General features: G+C 40.9%; 1 protein-coding gene across 1 annotated transcript; it reads left to right on the top strand.

The window, feature by feature from the left end:
• Positions 1-500: 500 nt before the first annotated feature.
• On the top strand, positions 501-15,371 carry LOC114668660 (gastrula zinc finger protein XlCGF26.1-like). The gene is made up of 3 exons (XM_028824536.2): positions 501-822; positions 11,733-12,172; positions 14,022-15,371. The coding sequence occupies exons 2-3, from the start codon at positions 11,785-11,787 to the stop codon at positions 15,332-15,334; spliced, it is 1,701 nt and encodes a 566-aa protein (XP_028680369.1). The 5' UTR covers positions 501-822; positions 11,733-11,784; the 3' UTR covers positions 15,335-15,371.
• Positions 15,372-23,715: the final 8,344 nt, after the last annotated feature.

Here is a 23,715-nt window from a genome sequence, read left to right as displayed (position 1 = left end):
GAGTGAGGCATCTTATTTTGTTTAACTTTTGCTATCGTTTGCATTTTGCCTGTCGGCGTTAGTTTTATATATATATATATATATATATATATATATATATATATATATATATATATATATATATATATATATATATATAGACATCAGAAACTAGAAACTGCTGACGAACCCTTCTCTTCGTTGCCAGTCTGTAGCAGCGTAAAAGTATAAGCAATAGAGTTTTGACAGACGTCATTGAAGTGGATCATGAGTTTGTGTAACGTTAATGAAAATGGCCAGTAGGTGTCACTAGAGATGTGAGTGTCAAATGCTTCGAAGCTTCCATACGACTCAAATGTTTCCATGCTTCCTGAGGCTTCACTCCGCCCATCACTACTGACGAAGGAGTGGTGAGAGGACCGTGGGCGTGGTTGTAGATGGCTGCGGGGAGTATGGGACTTGAAAAAAAAAATCTCTTATAGTAATCTCGCGTGATTTCAAAAAAGGCCTCGTCTCGTGGGACGTGCAAAATCTTTTGGCAATCGTTCTGGATTTTCCTTTATAATAGAGAAACTTCATTTTCAATTTAGTATTGAAGTGATTTTTTTTGTTGCACTGTTTCTTCTTTCCATCTGTGTGCCGCGACGGGCTGTTTCCTTTTCGGGAAGAGAAAATAAACACAAATGAGGACGCTTCCTTCTGTCTGACTTCTAACACAAAGATGGCCTAGGGAAACCAATTTCTTACACCCAGGGTCGACTCGGGTGTCCCGGTCGGATGTGCGGCGAGCCTGGAGTACGAGCAGCTAGAAAGAGAATAAGCGAACCAGCGCGAAACAGGAGGGTGAGTGAGCCGAGGGTCGGCTAAAGTCCGCTTATATATATATATATATAATGTATGTACATATACCGGTATATATATACATTTTGCAACTGCGGTTAGCTGTTCGTTCTTCTCCTCGTCGCTACTTCTGGCAATCAGTATCGAAGGGCTTTCATTTTGGGATTGTGCAGCCCTTCGCACAGAGGTTTGAATCTACTTCTTTCATCGGGCATGTTGCATTTGATAAAGTGCTTTTGACAGAATGCATTCTCTTACGATTAAGTTTATTAAAGTTATGCTTAACCTATGCTGCGTCATATTTTGGGCAACATAGACAATAAAACTGGCCTAAACACCTCTCTAACTCCTTAGTAAATTGAAATGAAATTAATGAGTGGACATCATCTTTTTATTTATATATATATATATATATATATATATATTAGTAAAGACTTACTGGGGCGGTAGCCGGGGATCTCAGTTTTTTTTTCTTCTTTTTCTTCGCAGCGACGATTATTGACGTTGTTCGCTGAATTATACTCGTAACATTGGCTATGTGGCTTTTCCCAGTACTAACCCCCCCCCCCCCCCCCCCCCCATATGATACTTTTCCAGGCTACTGTAACGGAGGTTAATTAGGTTTCCCTATACGGCATTTTAATTGTAAGGGCTAGTAAAGCTCGGGGATATTTTAAGTTTCATTATTTTTATTGTACTGGGGATACGGTGCCATTGCAGAACTGAGAGGTAATTAACACCAACACCCCTGTCATGTAAATGGAACTTAAAAAAAAAATATTGAAGAATGAAAGCAGGGTTGTGTGAGGTGACGATTTATTTTCTTTAAGTTCTTACTTTTTTTTTTCTCCTCTCAATATGATGTTTCGTTTTCTTATCGTAATATTTAAATATACATAGTACCCAAATGCTGAGACCTTTTTGGTATTCTGTGGTACAAGTATTTGTTTAAAAGTTTTTATATTGTAATGACCAGCGTTATAAGCGAACTCATCTCGGAGGTACTGAAGCTTTCGTTCCGTAACAAACGGTGCCCTGTCTCACACTGCGTTATCTCAGTTAACGGAGCACATCTCCAAACCAATTAAAAGAAGGCTTCCCTACCAGTTTTACCTTTTGCGGCTCGCGTTGTCTTTCTCTATCCCGCAAACACTCCTGCTTGTTGCCTCTTGATTCCCCGACGCGAACGCTTTAAAACAACAAACAAATCGTGCAAGACGATAATCATATTCTTTCAATATCACCCTAAAATGGAACAAAACAAGTAGTTTTAGATTCCTTGAAGTTCAAAATTACTATTTGGACAGGTACTTGTTGAAAATCCGTCCAGGAAAAAAAAAAATAACATTAGGGTGTGTGTTGGGTTGGGTTTGCAATCTGATTGGTCAATTTGGGTTTGGTAACCCGACCAAAAGAGAACAAGAAAGCGTGAAGCCCAGATGGAGGGTGTGGTGGGTGAGTAGAATTCCAGCAGCCAGGAGGCGCCTCGAAATGACAGCCAAAGGAGCAGGCTTTACAGAAAGGTGCTCGATGGGAGAAGAGCATTTTTCGCACTAGTGATGGGCATGTTTTCGAAATCCGTACCACTATTTCAACTACCGATGTGGAATATGAAAATATATATACTGTATATAATATAATGGCTATTGTTAAATCGCAAAAAATATATGAACACACTATAAAAATTTGTTGGTGTAAATTAAAAAAATATATCAATTGGTAACAATCAATTGAATTACTTTTTCTCAACACATTATTTAATGTTTACCCCTTTTTTTCATGTCAGTTCAATTTGTATCAATGTTCAACCAAAGAAAGAATTTAATTTGAGGAAACTTAATTTTTTCCACTCAAAAAGTGGTATTTCGTTTGAATAAAAAAAAAAAAAACAAGTTTTAATTTTATGTTAAACGATAAGTGAACATCAAAAATATTTAGTTAAGTTTCATTCAGCATTTTTTTAAAAATTGAGCATATTTAATTCGAATGCCTCCCAGACTAACCAGCAATTGAATTAGTTTCTTCCTAATTAGTTCTGCTGTTTCACAAACATAAATGAAGTACAGTAGACATAATAGCAAAACACTTTTTTAGATTTATTACTGAATATTTGCAACACAGAAATCTATTTTTTGGTAATTCCTTGAACATCTTCTGAATATTTACAGAAACAAACATTTCACAAAAAGTACATATTAAATACACAATATATTTTACATGTTGTAGTATACTGCATATATAAGCTTTTCACAAAAATGTTTTTATAAATTATACATAAAATATCTATTTGAAATAATTATATATGTACGTATATTAAATACAGTTTATATTTTGTACATTATGTAACATTATATAGTATACATTGTGTGTGTGTGGGTGTATATAAATATAAAAACAAGTACTCAACCTACACCAGACAAAGTAGCTGATTAACAACAATTAAATACATAATTTGACATTTTGAACTTGTTGATCAATATGTACAAGACACTTGTGCGTCTTTAACTTCCATGAAGATGGAAATGTGCAAAAAGGAAGGGATTAACAGCAACAACTTCCCTGGTAAACTAATGTCCTAGAAATAAACATATAGTATATATCAAATTCAAAAGCAAGTAATGTTAGCCAGACAATAAATTGTTTTGTGGTGTAGTCTTAGAACTTGAACATAAATATATTCATCACCATTTAATCTGAGCTGAGAAGCTTAGGTTCAGCACAGATTTTTTATTTCCCTCCATTTCCATAGAAACATTTTGGGAAAACTTCAAAAGTGGATTTGAATTCCTTAGGGTATCTAAGATTTATTATATACATTAGACCAACCAACATTGCACAAGCTGCTGCAACAGCCTGTAGTCAATTTTGCACCTCTGCACCTTCAATAACAATGGCAACTCCTTTATGTGTGTGAAAGGGTCCTTCACCCTCTTTACAATTGACACACGTGGCCTTTGTGAGTGTCTTCATTTCTCTTACAGCATCATCTCCTACTGTATCCTACAAGATAAAGATTCAGAAATACTCCTCCATTACAATATAGTGATCTTTGACATAGATAAATAAACCCTAGAAATAATTCAAGCATTGAATGTTAATGTCTGTGTCATATAACATGTATGTTCAAAATACCGAACAATAAAGCAGTATATCTTGCACAAGTGACTATACAGAATATTACATCCGAATTGTGACTGAACATACTGTGAAATTTAGTAGAGGAAAAAACACATCTGTTAATAAACAAACAAATAGCATAAATAAATAAGGGTAAATTGCATACTAAGCCTTACCAAATATTCTTTGATCAGCTCTTTTGAACTCCTCACCGAGGTAAATAATAAGGGACCTCAGCACGCACTCTTCTGTGATGTTAATGTCATTTTTCTGCATGCAAAAGTACACATTTATTAATATTCACCGACCCAGAAATTTATAACAAAAAAAAAAAATCTACATTTTTGCCAAAGAATTCAAGATCGCCGTCTCGATGCAATTCACAAATGTGAAGTACCTGATCTACGGCTTGAATGAATCTTCTAGCAGGCAGCTCCTCCTGTCTGTCTAAGGATGCTCTTCAGTTTATTGGTATATTTTTCCAGCTGTGCAAGAAATTTGGACTGGAGATGGATTGTAGCAATCCACAGGAACTCGGCTTTAATCAAAGAGGAAAAACATTCAAGTTAAAGAAATTAACTAACTTTAAAAATTCAAATACTGTAAGATAAAACACTTCTTAGGAAAAAAAGTAACATACCTCATTCACGTTGAAAAGTGCAGCCCATCGCTTTCACTTTCTAAAGTAGACATCAGAGTCCCATCAGCCATTACTGAACATTTGCAACTAACATAAATGTGTTTGTTATTGTTACTGTACCCTGATACCAACAGCAATACATGTGTACAATACCTCACTGTGAGTGTGACAACCAAGTCAGAACTTTTCTTTTCAATTTTATTGCTTTATAGTCATTCTGATGTGTGTTCAGTCCAACGTGTCTGTGTTTATTTATTTATTTATCTACCTATTTATGTTTTTATTCATTTAAAGAACTTCTGTAAGAAGCCAAATTTCCCCCTAGGGACAAATACATTTCTGTCCATCTATATTCATGATGACCTAAATTTATTTCTGGATTACTGGACTGATACCATCTCTTTTAATACTTGTTGCATACTCAATTTATATGAAACACGTAATCAAAATTTAATTTTTGTTTTGTTAAAATTATATTAGAATGACCAAGGCAATATATATGCCCATTATTGTATTACATTATTGTCTTTATATATAATATGCTACCGTGTCTGTCCAGGATTTTAAACCACCTGTAGCTCATAAACCGTTTGACTTATTGATCTGAGATTTGGTACACATATACTACGTGACGTCTGCTATCCGCTTTCGGGATGATGTTTTGTATTCTTCTTTTTAGTTTGATCTTAGAATCAACTCTCGGCAGCAGGGCGGCCATGCGGCACATGTGTAAGGGCGCCGTTCTCCTCATATCTTTCATCATATCTTAAGTCTTCAGTCTGCCTTAAGAATTATTTAAGTGCCAGCTTAAGTGAAAAAATTAAAGAAAACATACTAAGTAATTGCAAAACAAACACCGACTTGATCAGTTTTAACGCAAAAAGATGCCGACGGAAGAAGAGAAGTGGGTCGCTAGGGTGGAGAAAAGAAGAGCTGCTCAGGAAACAGCAAGCGCATCAACCTCTGAGCAAACGAATGATAAACAGAGACAGAGGAAGAAAGAGGAGGAAAACTAGGAATGAGCAAGTCAAGTGTATAACGTGCAGTGCGCCGTTACTGGTAAATAATAATCCATCCATCCATTATCCAACCGGCTATATCCTAACTACAGGGTCACGGGGGTCTGCTTGAGCCAATGCCAGCCAACACAGGGCGCAAGGCAAGCAACAAACCCCGGGCAGATATTGGTACAATACCTGGTTAATACTTAAAAGCTGGGTTTGCAGTGTGCTGTACACACTGGTACTACATATGGACATTTTCCAGTTTCAGCTGCTGACACATCACCTTCTGACCATTCAGAGGGCAACCCCATTAACCTCAAACAACTCTTTGATACAGAATATGCCTATCAGCGTTTCTAGATATTCGAACGAGGATACCCTAACCCCACCCCAAGAAAACATTACTTGTAATCGCAAGGGTGGAAAAGAAGCCACCACAACAGTCCCAGATAACACCGTACACAGCTAGTCCTATACACCTTAAATGGAGTAGGATAATTGGGGCATATCGATTCAGTCTGAATAAAAAAACTGCATTTTTAATGTTATGGCATTTAACATAAATAACAATGATGATTAATTACATTCAAGTTAAGAAACACATTCTAATTTAAAGTTGAACTCTCAGAAACGAGGGTACTACATAAAGTAATTTATATTTTTCTCACCTCAGTCCAGAAACAAATGAGACAATTGCAATGATTAAATGAGAAATAAAAATATCATTTTTGAACCGTGCTATTTTTGCATACATTACAAGAATATTTCACATTAATGCCGTCGCCGAGATAACTTTCTGTAGTTAAACCTTAACTTATATCACAGCTGTACTTAGACGGCGAATACCAAGTACTCACAACTGTAGGGAAAAACAAACAAAGTACCGGATTTTGAACTTTATATCACTTCAAATAAGCATACAATGTTCAAAGTCTTTCTATGCATGTCTCAAAATAAGAACTCTCTTGCTCTTGAACTCTCGCTATATGAGACTATTGCATCAGACATCCCGTGTATTGCGCAGGCATCAGAAAACTTACAAAGCGATTTTTTTTTTTTTTTTTTTGCATTAGACTTCCTCCGGGTGCTCCGGTTTCCTCCCACAGACCAAAGACATGCAGGTTAGGTGCATTGCCTGGTGTGTGTGTGTGCGCCCTGCTGCCCAGGGATTTGTTTCCTGTCTTGTGCCCTGTGCAGACTGGGATTAAATCATTATATACTAGCGACTTGGCGCGCGCTACGCTGCACGTTGGATGACCACAGTTGAAGGACTCCCTGTTTAAATGCGCCTGGCAGTCGTGAACTGGGTTCTTCATCGCACCGCATTTGATTTTTGCATGGGAAAGAAAATTTCAAAACCCATGATTCACGAAGTGTGGGACGCGGAATAATCAGAATCGTATACATTGTGTAAATGGTTGTAAGGAAGAGGAGTGGAGACGCATCGTTGCGGTAATGTCTGTGAGTGGTGAGTGTCAGTTTGTTGCGAGCGAGAACGGTGAGAGCGTTCACTCGGAGTTTCTTGGGAGACCGTACGCTTCTGTATATTACGGTTGTTTTGCAATCGTAAGGACCTGTCGTCGGGTGTCTCATTGGCACGCTTTTGCCTCTTTCTTTCGAGATCACGGCGTAATCTGTCTTCTCTCTCTGTAGGGGTTTCAGTTGCCTTTCGTTGTGCGGCAGAGACGCGTCGTTGAGCTAATCTGTGTGAATGCTGAGTGTCCGTTTCTTGCGAGCGACTGGCACGCCTTTGCCTCTTTGCTTCGTGATCACGCTGTAATGTGTCCTCTCTCGCAGGAGCAGGTTCAGTTGCCTTTCGTTTCGGCATTGTTCGATAAGGTCTCCTCCGTACAGACTCAGACACGGGGCTCGAAATACTGAAGTGCACATGTAGCAAAGTGAAAATGTTATGTATAATTTTTTTTTTTTTTTTTTGTTTTGTTATGAACTTCCCCAAAAGAGTTGATACAGCCAAAAGGAACCCGGACACGGACACCGCGCTGGGCTTTTATTATGTAGATAATGCATCATACTAGGGGTGAATTGAATACAAGAAACAGGCAGCCTACAAAAACAAAAGTTTGGATTCTTGGTGACGGTGACTGTGCTCGATTTTTTTAAAAAAATTTGTTTATATATTTATTTATTTTTACTATTGTAGGAGTCTGGTTGAATGATTCCTGGAGTGTTTGGGTTAATTTTGGGATCCCCACAGGCTCGTGTGCGGGTTCAGTGGGCCACAAGCTTAGTATTTGCCTTGCTGTTTGTGGTCACATACTAATTAATAGGAAAAATAGCATATTTACTCATTTAGCTTTAATTTTCGGAATAGCACACCTGATGGGTTTATTGTTAAGTTGCCAGTGACTAGTGTAGTAATAATTAATAGACAGATGAGATTTTCTGGCTAATAGGAAACACTTGCTTCATGCATTTGATTTTTATTTTATATACAGTACTGTGCAAAAGTTTTAGGCAGGTGTGAAAAAATGCTGTAAACAAAGAATGCTTTCAGAAATATAAATAATGATTGCATTTTGTAAATTGATAACAATAAACAAAGTGAGCGAACAAAAGAAAAATCTCAATCAAATCAATATTTGGTGTTACTACCTTTTGCCTTCAAACCAGCATCAATTCTTATCGGTACACTTGCACAAAGTCAGGGATTTTGTAGGATTCTAGTCAGGTGTCTGATCACCCAGTTCTACCAAACAGGTGCTAATGATCATCAATGTCACACGTAGGTTGAAACACAGTCATTAACTGAAACAGAAACAGCTGTGTAGGAGGCTTCAAACTGGGTGAGGAACAGCCAAACTCTGCTACCAAGGTAAGGTTGTGGAAGACAGTTTCATGTCTTTCATGGCTAGATTGAGCACAGCAACAAGACACAAGGTAGTTCTACTGCATCAGCAAGGTCTCTCCCAGACAAAGATTTCAAAGCAGACTGGGGTTTCAAGATGTGCTGTTCAAGCTCTTTTGAAGAAGCACAAAGAAACGGGCAACGTTGAGGATTGTAGACGCAGTGGTCGGCCAAGGAAACTTAGTGCAGCAGATGAAAGTCACATCAAGCTTATTACCCTTCGAAATCGAAAGATGTCCAGCAGTGCCATCAGCTCAGAACTGGCAGAAACCAGTGGGACCCAGGTACACCCATCTACTGTCCGGAGAAGTCTGGCCAGAAGTGGTCTTCATGGAAGAGTTGCAGCCAAAAAGCCATACCTCCGACGTGGAAACAAGGCCAAGCGACTCAAGTATGCACAAAAACATAGGAACTGGGGTGCAGAAAAATGGCAGCAGGTGCTCTGGACGGATGAGTCAAAATTTGAAATATTTGGCTGTAGCAGAAGGCAGTTTGTTTGTCGAAGGGCTGGAGAGTGGTACAATAATGAGTGTCTGCAGGCAACAGTGAAGCATGGTGGAGGTTCCTTGAACGTCAGGGGCTGCATTTCTGCAAATGGAGTTGGAGATTTGGCCAGGATTAATGGTGTTCTCAATGCTGAGAAATACAGGCAGATACTTATTCATTATGTAATACCATCAGGGAGGCATATGATTGGCCCCAAATTTATTCTGCAGCAGAACAACAACGACCCCAAACATACAGCCAAAGTCATTAAGAACTGTCTTCAGCGTAAAGAAGAACAAGAAGTCCTGGAAGTGATGGTATGGCCCCCACAGAGCCCTGATCTCAACATCATCGAGTGTGTCTGGGATTACATGAAGAGACAGAAGGATGTGAGGAAGCCTACAACCACAGAAGATCTATGGTTAGGTGTTTGGAACAACCTACCAGCCGAGTTCCTTCAAAAACTGTGTGCAAGTGTACCTAGAAGAACTGATGCTGTTTTGAAGGCAAAGGGTGGTCACACCAAATATTGATTTGATTTCGATTTCTCTTTTGTTCATTCACTGCATTTTGTTGATTGATGAAAATAAATGATTAACACTTCCATTTTTGAAAGCATTCTTTGTTTACAGCATTTTTTCACACCTGCCTAAAACTTTTGCACAGTACTTTATATCCTTTTCTATACTTCACGACCATGCTTATAATGAAACAGACTTTAGCTCATGTCAGCTTCTTTGGGTTTGACAGTGTGAGGGGATGGTCAACACCCTCGCCTGCCCTCAACCAGGGAGGACAGGGGGAGACGGCTTACATGGGGCTTTATCTTCCCCAGGATCCTAGATGGCAGCAAACCCAAGCTTGGATCCCAGCATGGACACCCACGAGGCATGCTGGGTATTGAACTCCCAGTGGGAAAGCCTTGTTGGGTCCTGCCAGGGGGAGCTGCAAGATTTGGGAGTCCCTACTCCGTCGGGCTCCAGCCTCACCTGGAAGTGCTTCAGAGACTCAGCTTCATATCACCAGAAGCACTCCTGGGGATTGGATGAAAGGAGCTGCTTGCCTCACTGAGTCAGATAGACAGACAGACAGAGAGAGAGAGAGAGAGAGAGAGTCAAGAATATTGCTGGGTGCTGTGCACTGTGTGCTCGGCTGTGGGAAACACTTAAAAGAAGAGTTTCCCAAGAATGAAGGCTCTCTGTGTTTTTATACCTGTGTCCGAGCCTTTGTGTTGAGTGTTTGGGGAGCTGGAGCATCCACTGGTGGTCACAACAGGTACAGTCTGAAATGGTTGACGGGTTTCTCAAGTACATGAGTACATTTATCCGAAAAAGGAGTTGTTGTTAAGAGTCTAAGCACCACATATGAGATGCGTATCAACCAATGGTGTGAAGCATTAAAGGTCATGCCAATTGTATAAAAGGCCTATCTGCAAATGAGCAAAATGTGCACACACAAACATTATAGCAAGGGCCTGTGTGTGTCAGTAAAGATATTCTTGCTTTGGACAATTAAAGAATAAAACAGTCTGTGATTTATTTTATTTAGGTGTATTCTTACTGAGCCCCCTTCACTATGTCCCTCTATTAATCCCCCATCATTAAATATGGTCTGTCATGTTACAAGATCTGAACATGTCAGTCCTCTAAGACATGGGCCCCCATCTCCGTTCCCGGAGGACCACCATGGCTGCAGGTTTTCATTCTAACCCTTTTCTTAATGAGTGACCCGTTTTTTCTGCTAATTAACTCCTTTTACATTCATTTTTAATTGACTTGCTCTTGAAGACGCCGACCCCTTCGTTGTTTCTTTTTCCTTCATTAGCAGCCAAACAATAATGAGATACAAAATGAGCCGAAACAACTGGTGTCCATCATTCAATATCTGAAAATTAAGAAAGATGAAGGTCTCAGGAATGCCGATCTGCTCAGGTCCCCAAAACATTTTAGCAGTGCTGTTAGAAAAGAGAAAGTCAAGAATTTTGGAAATGTCTGCTATTCCACAAAGAGAGCAGCAACAAGCCACGGAATTACAGAATGAGTTTAATTAACAACAAGACTCGGCGCCGAATGAAGCAACTGGCTGGAGTGAAATTGGTTGGAGTTTGGTGCCCTGACTTAGTTGGTCTTCTGTTGGCTCCCTCACTTCACATTTTTCATTTCTGTTTGGGTGCCATTTAAGGAAAGAAATGAAACAATTCATTGGAAAAATCGAAGAAATTCAGGGGAAAGAACCTTAAAAGACAAGTCAATTAAAAAGAATGGAAAAAGGAGTTAGCAGTAAAAATGGGTCACTAATTAAGAAAAAAGGGTTTGAATGAGAACCTGCAGTCACTGGGGGCCCTCCAGGACTGGAGTTGGGGGACCCCCTGCTCGAAGAGCCCAGACTTGTTCAGAGTTTCAACAAAAGGATCTTGTTTTTCCTCAAAATCCTGATTAGGGGGTGTGTGAATTCAGATGGTATTTTCTAACATCTGGACTGCTACTTTTTGCGTGTTTGTTGCTGCCATTTTGAGAGCCATCATTTTTTTTGTCGCTTTCTGTGTTGCTAGGGGTGTGGCCTCTAGGGTCATGACCTGTGGTTAATCAGTGTGACGGGCTTGTCATGCTATCTGCGGATAGAAACACCCTAAAAAATGCTGAAAAGAAATCTTGTTATTGCACTTCTCGCGAGTTTCGTTTGGTTTGACCTCTTTGGCTATGTTATTTTGAAACTGAGTTGGTATCTCGTTAGGATTTGGTAGGTTTATTTTTTGTTTTTAAGGTGGGGTCACTAAATCAGTTTTTTTTTTGTTCCACAGAGGAAGAACTTGCCATTTACTGTAATGTACAGAAGAAGCTGACCTAAACACCATGGAGAAAAGCGCAGTAGATGTTAAAAAGGAGGAGGAGGATAGTGAGTGGAAATCTGTCTGCATTAAACAGGAGAGTCTGAGTGTTAAAGAGGAGGAGTGTGAACTGGGGTTAGTGGCAGTTAAAGAAGAGCCAGAGGAGATGTCTGTCGTAATGGATACACACAGATGTAAAAGTGCAGACAACGTCAAGGAGGAAGACCTGAAATTTGAGTCCGTCATTCACCATGGCTATCACGATGGCGGGTTAACTGAATTGGCAATGTCACGAAGGTCATCTCTGGGGGCTTCCATCAGTGCGAATCCTCATTTCTTACTATCTGACATAAAAGAAGATGAAGAAATCTCATCGGGGATAATGCCGGAAGGTCAACCAACTTCTGGAGCAAGTAAGTGTAGAATATAAATAAGGTTTATAGTTTGCCTTTCTGGTAAACACCACTGGCCCGGGTTTCTTTTTTCCAAATTTTAAAATGCAAAGATGTTTGTTGTAAAAAGTGCTGAATTGAGCAGATAGTGTTACCTTGTTCACTTTCATTCACTGCAACTGTCAATATTTGGGGTGGGAAGCAAACTTCGTTTTCAGGTTCTGATCTGTACGTGGCTCGGGCAGCCACAGGGTTATTCTGTGCCTATCATAAGCAGTCACACATTTTTACAATTCTAAGGCTACCCACGTTCATCATTGGCTGATGCTAAATCTTTCTGGAATATTCTAGCATTCGTTGGTATTTCCCATAAAACACACATAAATGAGCTGTAAACACCATGGAGGAGAGAGAGAGAGATGGTGACGTGACCTATGGAGCAACATTTGGAAGTTTCTAGTATCTGAGGCCAAGCTGACGTGTTTGCACAGTGTTTAGCATCCCAATGTCTGATTGTTGTCCATGTGGCCTGTGTAAGAACTGGACCCTTCTGGTATAAATGTCAAGGGATGGTGGTGTTTACCACTGCTTTATGGACTCAGGGTTGCTGGACTGGAATCCTACATCTTGGCTGTCACCAAGACACAAGAGGAAGGGGGACTGGCGATTCCAGACCAGCCCCGTATGCCTGTGTTAGGGGGATGCTGCAGTTTCATTTCTGCTTTGTGCCTGACACGGCTGGGATGGGCCGAGGCACCCGTACAATCTCTAAATTGAGTTTTGTGAGTCTGTGAATGGTACATGTTGGCATGAATGGCAGGAGTGAAAGTGCCCAGTCCAGCAGACACCCACATCTTCTTTTCGCTGTACATCCACAGCAATGACCTTTTGGCTTCCACAAATTCAATTTTGGGTCCAATTGATGATGATGATACTGTGTCTTCAGTGGCACACATTTATGCAGCTAATACGGTTTCGATTTTTCTTTATAAAACTGAATTCATTTCAGATATCTCTTCTGGACTCCAAGTACTAGTTCATGATTTATCGTAGAAAACAGATACAAATGAACCTGCTTAATAAAATCACAAAATACCGTAGAGTAAGCAGAAACCGAACGTGATTCTATATGCTGAACAGTTTAAAATGATAAATCAATGAATACAAAAGAAAATATCCAACTATATAGGTCCACTATAGGTATATCTTCTTCTATAATACACTACTGTGGCTGTCCATTGTCTGTTCAGGATTTTAAATCACCTGTAGCTCGCAAACCGTTTGAACTATTGACCTGAAATTTGGTACTCCTGTACTACGTGACGTCTATTATGTGTTTAGACATTGTTTGTACAGGTGAATGTGAAACCTTCAGGTGCTTGGAAATTGGTTGAACCAGATCTGTCGAGGGTCCACCATTTGTGGCGGAATTCTTTTGATTTTTCCCATTAAGTCAAGTGAAGAGGCAGTGAGTTTGATGGTCGGCCTTAACGTCGATCTACATGTTGACTCCAAATAGGCTGATTGGCTGTCAGAGGCTAATTGATAAACGTGCCTTTAAACAGCTTGGAAAATTCCAGAAAATGATGTCAAACCTTTGGGCAAAGTGTATGTAAACTTGTGACTCGCTGGATTTGTGGTCTAGTCGATAAAAAGTGAAATATGCTGTGGTCTGTAAACATTGTTGGGAAAAAAAAAACGACTTTTGCCCTGCCCCGAGTACGACGTCTTACACGATATTTCAAATTTAGAGTTTGTTGGTATCAAATCTGTGGAGTGCTTACAAAGGGAGTTTTAAAGAATTCACCCTAAGTGGATGGAAGCTTCTGACTTCAACTGTATATAATTGTTGTTTTCCATTTTTCTGCAGAGGCGTGCAAGTGTTTCCTGTCTTCACTTCCTGTGACGTCTCTTCAGTGTAAACCTCAACACACAGAACAAGATGAACACGTGAAGAAATTGACAGCGGGATCTGAGAATTTGACCCTATACTGTTTGCAAAATAGCTCTGTGCCTGTTACAATACGAATGAGAACGGATGGTACGAGCACACAACAGCAAGTGCCCAATACAGTTTTACTGCTGGTGTATTTGCACCAAGGTATGAAGAAAAGTTTTAATCCAGAATCTCAATGCAGGGATATGAAACAGAAGCCATACTCCTGTTCTGAATGTGGCAAAAGGTTTTCACAAACGCAAAGTCTTAAGAGGCACATGCAGCGTCACAATGGAATGAACCCATATCGCTGTCCTGAGTGTGGCAAGCAGTTATCAGACCAGCGCAGTTTTCATAACCACTTAAGGCTTCACACTGGTGACAAGCCATTTTGCTGTTCCGAATGTGGCAAGCAATTTGCACAAATGAGCTCTCTTCAGAGCCACTCCAGAATTCACACTGGAGAAACGCCGTATTGTTGTTTGGAATGTGGCAAACGCTTCTCTGCATCGAGCAGCCTTCACAACCACAAAAAAATTCACACGGGAGAGAAACCATATTGCTGTATTGAATGTGGCAAACGCTTTTCCAGGTGCGGCAACTTTCAGAGGCACACAAGGCTTCACACGGGAGAAAAGCTGCACTGCTGTACTGAATGTGGCAAAAGGTTTGCACAAAAGCACAGTCTTGAGAAACACATACAGCGTCACACTGGAGTGAACCCCTATTGCTGTCCTGAATGTGGCAAGCAATTCTCGGACAAGCGCAGTTTTCAGACACACTCAATGCTTCACACTGGCGAGAAGCCATTTAGCTGTTCCGAATGTGGCAAGCAATTTGCACAAATGAGCTCTCTTCAGGGCCACTCCAGAATTCACACTGGAGAGACGCCGTATTGTTGTGTGGAATGTGGCAAACGCTTCTCTGCACTGAGCACCCTTCAGAACCACAAACGAATTCACACAGGAGAGAAACCCTATTGCTGTACTGAATGTGGCAAACACTTCTCCAGGTGGGGCAGCCTTCAGAGACACACAAGGCTTCACACAGGAGAAAAGCCGTACTGCTGTATTGAATGTGGCAAAACGTTCTCGGATAGTTCCAATTTTCAGAGGCACACAAGAGTTCACACTGGAGAGAAGCCATATCACTGTTCTGAATGTGGCAAGCTATTTTCAGTGTTGGGCAGGCTTCAGAAACACAAAAAAGTTCACATGGCAGCAGTACAACTGACCTCCCCTGACTAAAGAGTGAGGTTCACTCCTGTCTTGATAGTAAATTTACAGTAATCCCTCCTGCGTTCCAGAACCCCCCGCGAAAGGTGAAAATCTGCGAAGTAGAAACCACATGTTTATATGGTTATTTTTATATTGTCATGCTTGGGTCACAGATTTGCGCAGAAACACAGGAGGTTGTAGAGAGACAGGAACGTTATTCAAACACTGCAAACAAACATTTGTCTCTTTTTCAAAAGTTTAAACTGTGCTCCATGACAAGACAGAGATGACAGTTCCGTCTCACAATTAAAAGAATGCAAACATATCTTCCTCTTCAAAGGAGTGCGCGTCAGGAGCAGAGAATGTCAGAGAGATAGAGAAAAAAGCAAACAAAAATCAATAGGGCTGTTTGGCTTTTAAGTATGCGAAGCACCGTGTGGGAAGCATGTCGCCTGATAAAGCAGCTGCACCGAAGGGAGCAACGTGAAGGTAATCTTTCAGCATTTTTAGACGAGCGTCCGTATTGTCTAGGGGTGCAAACAACCCCCCTGCTCACACCCCCTCTGCCAGGAGCAGAGAATGTCAGAGCAAAAGAGAGAGAGAGAGAAAAGCAAACAATCAAAAATCAATACGTGCTGTTTGATCTTTTAAGTATGTGAAGCATCATGTGGGAAGCATATCGCTTGACAAAGCAGCCACATGTAAGCCCAGCAAGGACGAGAGCAATGTGAAGGTAATCTTTCAGTGTTTTTTAAGGAGCGGCCATATCCTCTAGGGGTGCGAACAGCCCCCGTGCTCACAATATATTTGAGGAGTTTTATTTAATGCGTAATACGCACTCTGGTTGGGTAGCTTCTCCACCATCTGCCAATAGCATGCCCTGTATGAAATCAACTGGGCAAACTAACTGAGGAAGCGTGTACCAGAAATTAAAAGACCCATTGTCCGCTGAAACCCATGAACCAGCGAAAAATCCGCAATATATATTTAAATATGCTTACATATAAAATCTGCAATAGAGCGAAGCCACAAAAGTCAAAGCGCAATACAGCGAGGGATTACTGTACCAAAAAAATTTGGAAGATTAACCCTGAGAGAAGCCATATTGCTCTTCTGAATGTGGCAAAGGATTCTGTCAAGTGGCAGTTCTTACAAATCGTAGACATAAGGAAGGCAGAAGAGTGAAGGAATAAGTGATGTGAGCATGTAACCTCAACGACTCGTGTCTTAACGAGCATCATCTTCCTGTTGTGGGCATCTCGAGGAATTCTAAATGCGTCGTCTGCGACAGATCCTGGGTGTCTTGCTTCGCAGTCGCATCACCCATGAAACCATTCAGGCAAGATGTCAACAGCAACTAACTCTCGATGAACAAATCCTGCAGCAAAGGCTAAAGTGGTTTGGGCCACGTGTGCAGAACGGGCTACCACACAGACTCCTCTGAAGACAGAGAGACCCATCCGCCGGAGGATACAACAGACTGCACCCAAAAAAACATGGACTAAACAAGTACAGGAAGATCTGACAACTCGACCCAAACCAGGCCAAGAAAAGCATCAGGAAGCGAGTCCAGATTCCTGGGGGTCCAACCACCTCCTCCATCTACCAACTGGCCATCAGAGAGAGGGGGATTGTGCGTTTCATCACATAAGATTTAAACTTGTGTTCTGTCCTAAGAGCAAACTACTTTTGTAGTGTTCATAAAAAAGGATCCACAAAACAAATGTGCCATTGCACAATGGTGCCCACCATCCATCTCTGCATTAGAGATCTTAAGACAACAAGAAAATCTCCAATGTTGTGACAGAGCTGATTGAGAGTGAAACTTGGACCCGTCACACTGGAGAAGGTTGGACCACAAAATTTTAAGGAAGAAAGTGTCTATTGCTATCTTAACACGACAAATCCAGCAAGGCATCTGCCCCAAAATTTAGAATCTAGAACAGTCACTCCACTGTCCAGAGACAATTGACGCCAACAAAGATCTCTGACTGGACCAAGTGAACACGTAAGCCAAGATATATTTAAATAACATAAAAGAGAAAACGGAATTATGAAGAAGCTGGGACTGAGAAAAGAGGAGTGATTAAATGGCCCAGCAAATGGCCTTCCCTACGTGACGCTATGATGTGTATTGGTGATCTGCTTCATGCCAGTATTTTATTGTATGGAATGACATTAAGAGTTGTATCCTAGTAAAAATAAATAAAACATAAATAAATAATAATAATGCCTGTCGTCTTTACCCAGCTGGTGAAAATACACTCACCGGTGTGGAAATCATATTTGAACCCTGGTTTGGTGCACACCTACCTGTTAAAAAAAGGAAACCAGCTACATTACCTTTAGGGTTTGTGCCGAGTCTTTTGGTTTTGTTTTTAAAGGTTGAAGTTGCTATAAGTTTAAGCAATATATACAGTGGGTACGGAAAGTATTCAGACCCCCTTCAATTTTTCACTCTTTGTCATATTGCAGCCATTTGCTAAAATCATTTAAACTAATTTTTTCCCTCATTAATGTACACACAGCACCTCATATTGACAGACAAAAAAAAGAATTTTTGAAATTGTTGCAGATTTATTAAAAAAGAAAAACTGAAATATCACATGGTCCTAAGTATTCAGACCCTTTGCTCAGTATTTAGTAGAAGCACCCTATTGAGCTAATACAGCCAGGAGTCTTCTTGGGAAAGATGCAACAAGTTTTTCACACCTGGATTTGGGGATCCTCTGCCATTCGTCCTTGCAGATCCTCTCCAGTTCTGTCAGGTTGGATGGTAAACGTTGGTGGACAGCCATTTTTAGGTCTCTCCAGAGATGCTCAATTGGGTTTAAGTCAGGGCTCTGGCTGGGCCATTCAAGAACAGTCACAGAGTTGTTGTGAAGCCACTCCTTCGTTATTTTAGCTGTGTGCTTAGGGTCATTGTCTTGTTGGAAGGTAAACCTTCGGCCCAGTCTGAGGTCCTTAGCACTCTGGAGAAGGTTTTTGTCCAGGATATCCCTGTACTTGGCCGCATTCATCTTTCCCTCGATTGCAACCAGTCGTCCTGTCCCTGCAGCTGAAAAACACCCCCACAGCATGATGCTGCCACCACCATGTTTCACTGTGGGGACTGTATTGGACAAGTGATGAGCAGTGCCTGGTTGTCTCCACACATACCGCTTAGAATTAAGGCCAAAAAGTTCTATCTTGGTCTCATCAGACCAGAGAATCTTATTTCTCACCATCTCAGAGTCCTTCAGGTGTCTTTTAGCAAACTCCATGTGGGCTGTCATGTGTCTTGCACTGAGGAGTGGCTTCCGACACGCCACTCTGCCATAAAGCCCTGACTGGTGGAGGGCTGCAGTGATGGTTGACTTTCTACAACTTTCTCCCATCTCCTGACTGCATCTCTGGAGCTCAGCCAAAGTGATCTTTGGGTTCTTCTTTACCTCTCTCACCAAGGCTCTTCTCCCCCGGTAGCTCAGCTTGGCCAGACGGCCAGCTCTAGGAAGGGTTCTGGTCGTCCCAAACATCTTCCATTTAAGGATTATGGAGGCCACTGTGCTCTTGGGAACCTTAAGTGCAGCAGAATTTTTTTTGTAACCTTGGCCAGATCTGTGCCCTGCCACAATTCTGTCTCTGAGCTCTTCAGGCAGTTCCTTTGACCTCATGATTCTCATTTGCTCTGACATGCATTGTGAGCTGTAAGGTCTTATATAGACAGGTGTGTGGCTTTCCTAATCAAGTCCAATCAGTATAATCAAACACAGCTGGACTCTAATGAAGGTGATCTCAAGGATGATCAGAAGAAATGGAAAGCACCGGAGTTAAATATATGAGTGTCACAGCAAAGGGTCTGAATACTTAGGACCATGTGATATTTCAGTTTTTCTTTTTTAATAAATCTGCAACAATTTCAAAAATTCTTTTTTTTGTCTGTTAATATGGGGTGCTGTGTGTACATTAATGAGGAAAAAAAATAATTTAAATGATTTTAGCAAATGGCTGCAATATAACAGAGTGAAAAATTGAAGGGGGTCTGAATACTTTCCGTACCCACTATACATTTTAAAAGCACACGCAATTAAATGTCAAAGCAGAGTGCTTACTGAAAGCGGCTTCAAAAGTGGTAACCGGTGGCACTAATCAAGTCTTTAGCTAAGAATAAACTGCAGACGCTCTTGTGGCCAAGTGAGCGGACAGCCCTGTCAACTCTAAATAGGAACCTGTGGTAAGTAGAGGAAGAAGAGGAGTCTTCTGTCTGGAAGAAAGAAACTGCCACATCTGAGGAAGGGCACCATCGCACATACTGACCGATCTTCCAGTTAAAAATGGACTGCTGAGAAATGAGGTGCACAAGTCACTGAGTGGGGTCAGTTGAGACCATTCAAGGGTTATCACGGTTCTGCTGTATCCCATTAACAACTGAATGTAACCAGTCATGTTAAAGGTCTTGTGCTCATGGAATGAGTCGCTTGGAACTGTGATATAACTGAAGAGCATATAAAAGAGTGTGGTACCAAGGTCCTCCTTGTAACACTCGTGTGTCTCTGAGGAGTGCTGTCTCTTACATGCAAGACTTAGACAGGTAAGACTGGTGGATGTTTCCTCTTGCCTGAGTTCATTACCCCCAAACTACAGTCATATGAAAATGTTTGGCACCCCCTCTTAATTCTTGGGAGCTTTCAAAGTAGCAACTTCCTTTTAATATATGACATGCCTTATGGACACAGTAGTATTTCAGCAGTGACATTAAGTTTATTGGATTAACAGAAAATATGCAATATGCATCATAACAAAATTAGACAGGTGCATAAATGTGGGCCCCCCAACAGAGATATGACATCAATACTTAGTTGAGCCTCCTTTTGTAAATCTAACAGCCTCTAGACGCTGTCCTCCTATAGCCTTTGATGAGTGTCTGGATTCTGGATGGATGTCTTGTTGACCATTCTTCATACAAAATCTCTCCAGTTCAGTTCAATTTGAAGGCTGTCGAGCATGGACAGCCTGCTTCAAATCATCCCATAGATTTTCAATGATATTCAAGTCAGGGGACTGTGACGGCCATTCCAGAACATTGTACTTCTCCCTCTGCATGAATGCCTTTGCAGATTTCCAACTGTGTTTTGGGTCATTGTCTTGTTGGAATATCCATCCCCTGTGTAACTTCAACTTTGTGACTGATGCTTGAACATTATCCTGAAGAATTTGTTGATATTGGGTTGAATTCATCCGACCCTCGACTTTAACAAGTCCCTGAACTAGCCACACAGCCCCACAGCATGATAGAACCTCCACCAAATGTGACAGTAGGTAGCAGGTGTTTTTCTTGGAATGCGGTGTTCTTCTTCTGCCATGCAAAGCACTTTTTGTTATAACCAAATAACTCCATTTTTGTCTCATCAGTCCAAAGCACTTTGTTCCAAAATGAATCTGGCTTGTCTAAATGAGCATTGGCATACAACAAGCGACTCTGTTTGTGGCGTGAGTGCAGAAAGGGCTTCTTTCTCATCACCCTGCCATATAGATGTTCTTTGTGCAAATTGCGCTGAATTGTAGAACGATGTACAGACACACCATCTGCAGCAAGATGTTCTTGCAGGTCTTTGGAGGTGATCTGTGAGTTGTCTGTAACCATTCTCACAATCCTGCTCATATGCCGCTCCTGTATTTTTCTTGGTCTGCCAGACCTGCTGGGTTTAACAGCAACTGTGCCTGTGGCCTTCCATTTCCTGATTCCATTCCTTACAGTTGAACCTGACAGTTTAAACCTCTCAGGTGGCTTTTTGTAGCCTTCCCCTAAACCGTGAGACTCAACAATCTTTGTTTTCAGGGGCCTCATGTATAACGGCGTGCGTAGAACTCACACTATAACATGGCGTAAGCACAAAAGCGGGATTGTGCGTACGCACAGGAAAATCCAGATGCAGGAATCTGTGCGCACGTAAACTTTCACGTTCTTCCACTACATAAATCCCGATCGGCGTGAAAAGTAACGCACGTGCACGCGCCTTCTGTCCCGCCCCAACTCCTCCCAGAATTACGCCTCTTTCAATATGCAAATCAATATAAATAGCCTTCTGTGAAAAGACAATGGGAAAAGCACGGGGAAGATATAAGAATTTCAGTGAATACCAAGTGGAGGAAAAGGAAAAACATACTATTTGTTGGTTTAAACAGTGGTATAATCAACAAAAGAAAGTTGATCGAGTGACAGAGTGTCGGAGAAACTCGAAGGCTCAACTTCACAAACTCGCACAGTGCCCGAAATAAAAAAGAAATCACATATCAAAGTCGCTGTGAAAAGGCGAGTTGTAGCCCACCGTCTGAGTGTCATATGAAAGCTTATTAGGGTACAGACAAAAAAATAGGCACACAGTGGGAAAAAAGCACGAAATGTCAACTTTAATCTCGAAATTTCCACTTTAATCACGTAGTTTATTTTGCCATTAAAGTAGAACATCATAAACTTCATCTTAACATCGTTTATTTTACTAGTTTCTCAAGTAGCACATTAAATGCTTTGTTCTGTATTTGATCTTCTATGTGCTCTATGTGTGTGAATCACTACGTGCTTCCGTTCTTTCTCATTCTCCGACACAGAATCCATTACATTCGTGATATTACAGCTCTCTGAATAATTAAAATACTGAGATGTATACGTGATATCATTGTCATGATGATATGAATGAAAGCATGTTATTAAACATGGGAACACGGTGGCGCAGTGCTTGTTCATATCTCACGCAAGAGGCTTGCTGCGCCATGTGCGACCTTCGATGAAATAATTTATCACAGCAGTACTGTCTCTTTCAAACGTACTAACCTCCAATTCCTGTCCTTACTTTTCTTTCTCCAAATGACCAATCGCCACACAATCAGCTCTGTAATAGACGTTAAGCCATCTGTAAGCTTAGAACGCCGATTCTTCAAAACTTTTAAGGAACATTGAAATATCTTCGTAGTAAATGTTTAATTATTCAATCCGTCTATCTTTCCAGTGTTGCGTCAGCGCAAGAATACAACGCAATGCAGGAACAATCCCTGAGCTAGCTAGCGCTGCGGCACCGTGTCCTCACATGTTTAATTATTAACAATACAGATTATTTAAATGAAGTTAAAGTTTTATCTGTATAATATAATCAACATATTTTGCTGCATTTCATCTTAAAAATGAATACCGTCATCATATGTAAATACGCACTTTATAAAGTGGGGCAGGTTGTGCAATATTATAACTGTAGTGCAAGTTTACAGTGAGGTGATTGTACTTATAAGTAAACAGTTATATAAGGAGCACTTGATGGACTGATTGAGTGCGTTTAGAGTTCTTGGGATGAAACCTTTTCTAAACCGCGAAGTCCGTACTGGGAAGTCTCTATAAAGCGTTTTGCCATGGCTGAGGCAGCGTCTGCTTCCTGCTGTATACCGATATTTCAGCTGCTGCTGTGATTCCCCACTCAGATACAGTGATATAAATACTCCGAGTGGTGCAGTGAGAGTAATATGGAAAAAGATGATCTGCTGTGGCAACCCTTAACGGGAGCAGCTGAAAGAAGAAGAAGATGCAGTGTGGGTAACAACGCTAAAGCAGTTCTGGTATTTGGAATACTATGGCTATTCCCTGGACCATTATATTGCTGCAGGTTAATTACAATCAGATGCATTACACTAATAAACAATATGCAGTTAGTTTCAGTGTATTTATAAAGCAGCGTCAGGAATGTGGATCTAAGAAAGAAAGGGTGACCACACAAGAACAGTAGCACTGCTTTGACGCTGGGTGCCGCCAGTCTGCAAAACCGATCGGAGAAATTGCGTACGCCAAGGTATGAGTTACCGTGGAAATGTGCGTGGCTTTACGCCAAGTTTAGGTTTTATACATCGCGATTTGAGCGTGGAAACGTTTGTACGCAACATTTCTGTGCGTACGCACCGTTTATACATGAGGCCCCAGGTCTTTTGAGAGTTGCTTTGAGGATCCCATGCTGTCACTCTTCAGAGGAGAGTCAAAGGGAAGCACAACTTATAATTGACCACCTTAAATACCTTTATATCTCATGACTGGACACACCTGTCTATGAAGTTCAAGGCTTACTGAGCTCATCCAACCAATTTGGTGTTGTAAGTAATCAGCATTGAGCAGTGACAGGCATTCAAATCAGCACAATGACAAGGGGACCCACATTTGTGCACAGCCAGTTTTTCACATTTGATTTAATTTCATACAACTAAATACTGCGTCACTAAAAACTTTGGAAAACACCGCAGTACTCAGATGTTCCTAGGAAATGAAAAACATACCACACTTATCTTTTATGTTGAAAGGAGAGTCAATTATTATGCAGGCTAAGAGGGGGTCCCAAACTTTTTATATGACTGTATACAAAGAGAAAGGGGGTCACCCAGTGAGAGTGGATGTGGAG

The sequence above is a fragment of the Erpetoichthys calabaricus genome, chromosome 1 (genome assembly GCF_900747795.2).
Source record: "Erpetoichthys calabaricus chromosome 1, fErpCal1.3, whole genome shotgun sequence".
NCBI lineage: Eukaryota > Metazoa > Chordata > Cladistia > Polypteriformes > Polypteridae > Erpetoichthys > Erpetoichthys calabaricus.
This window is presented reverse-complemented; position numbering and strand designations above follow the sequence as displayed.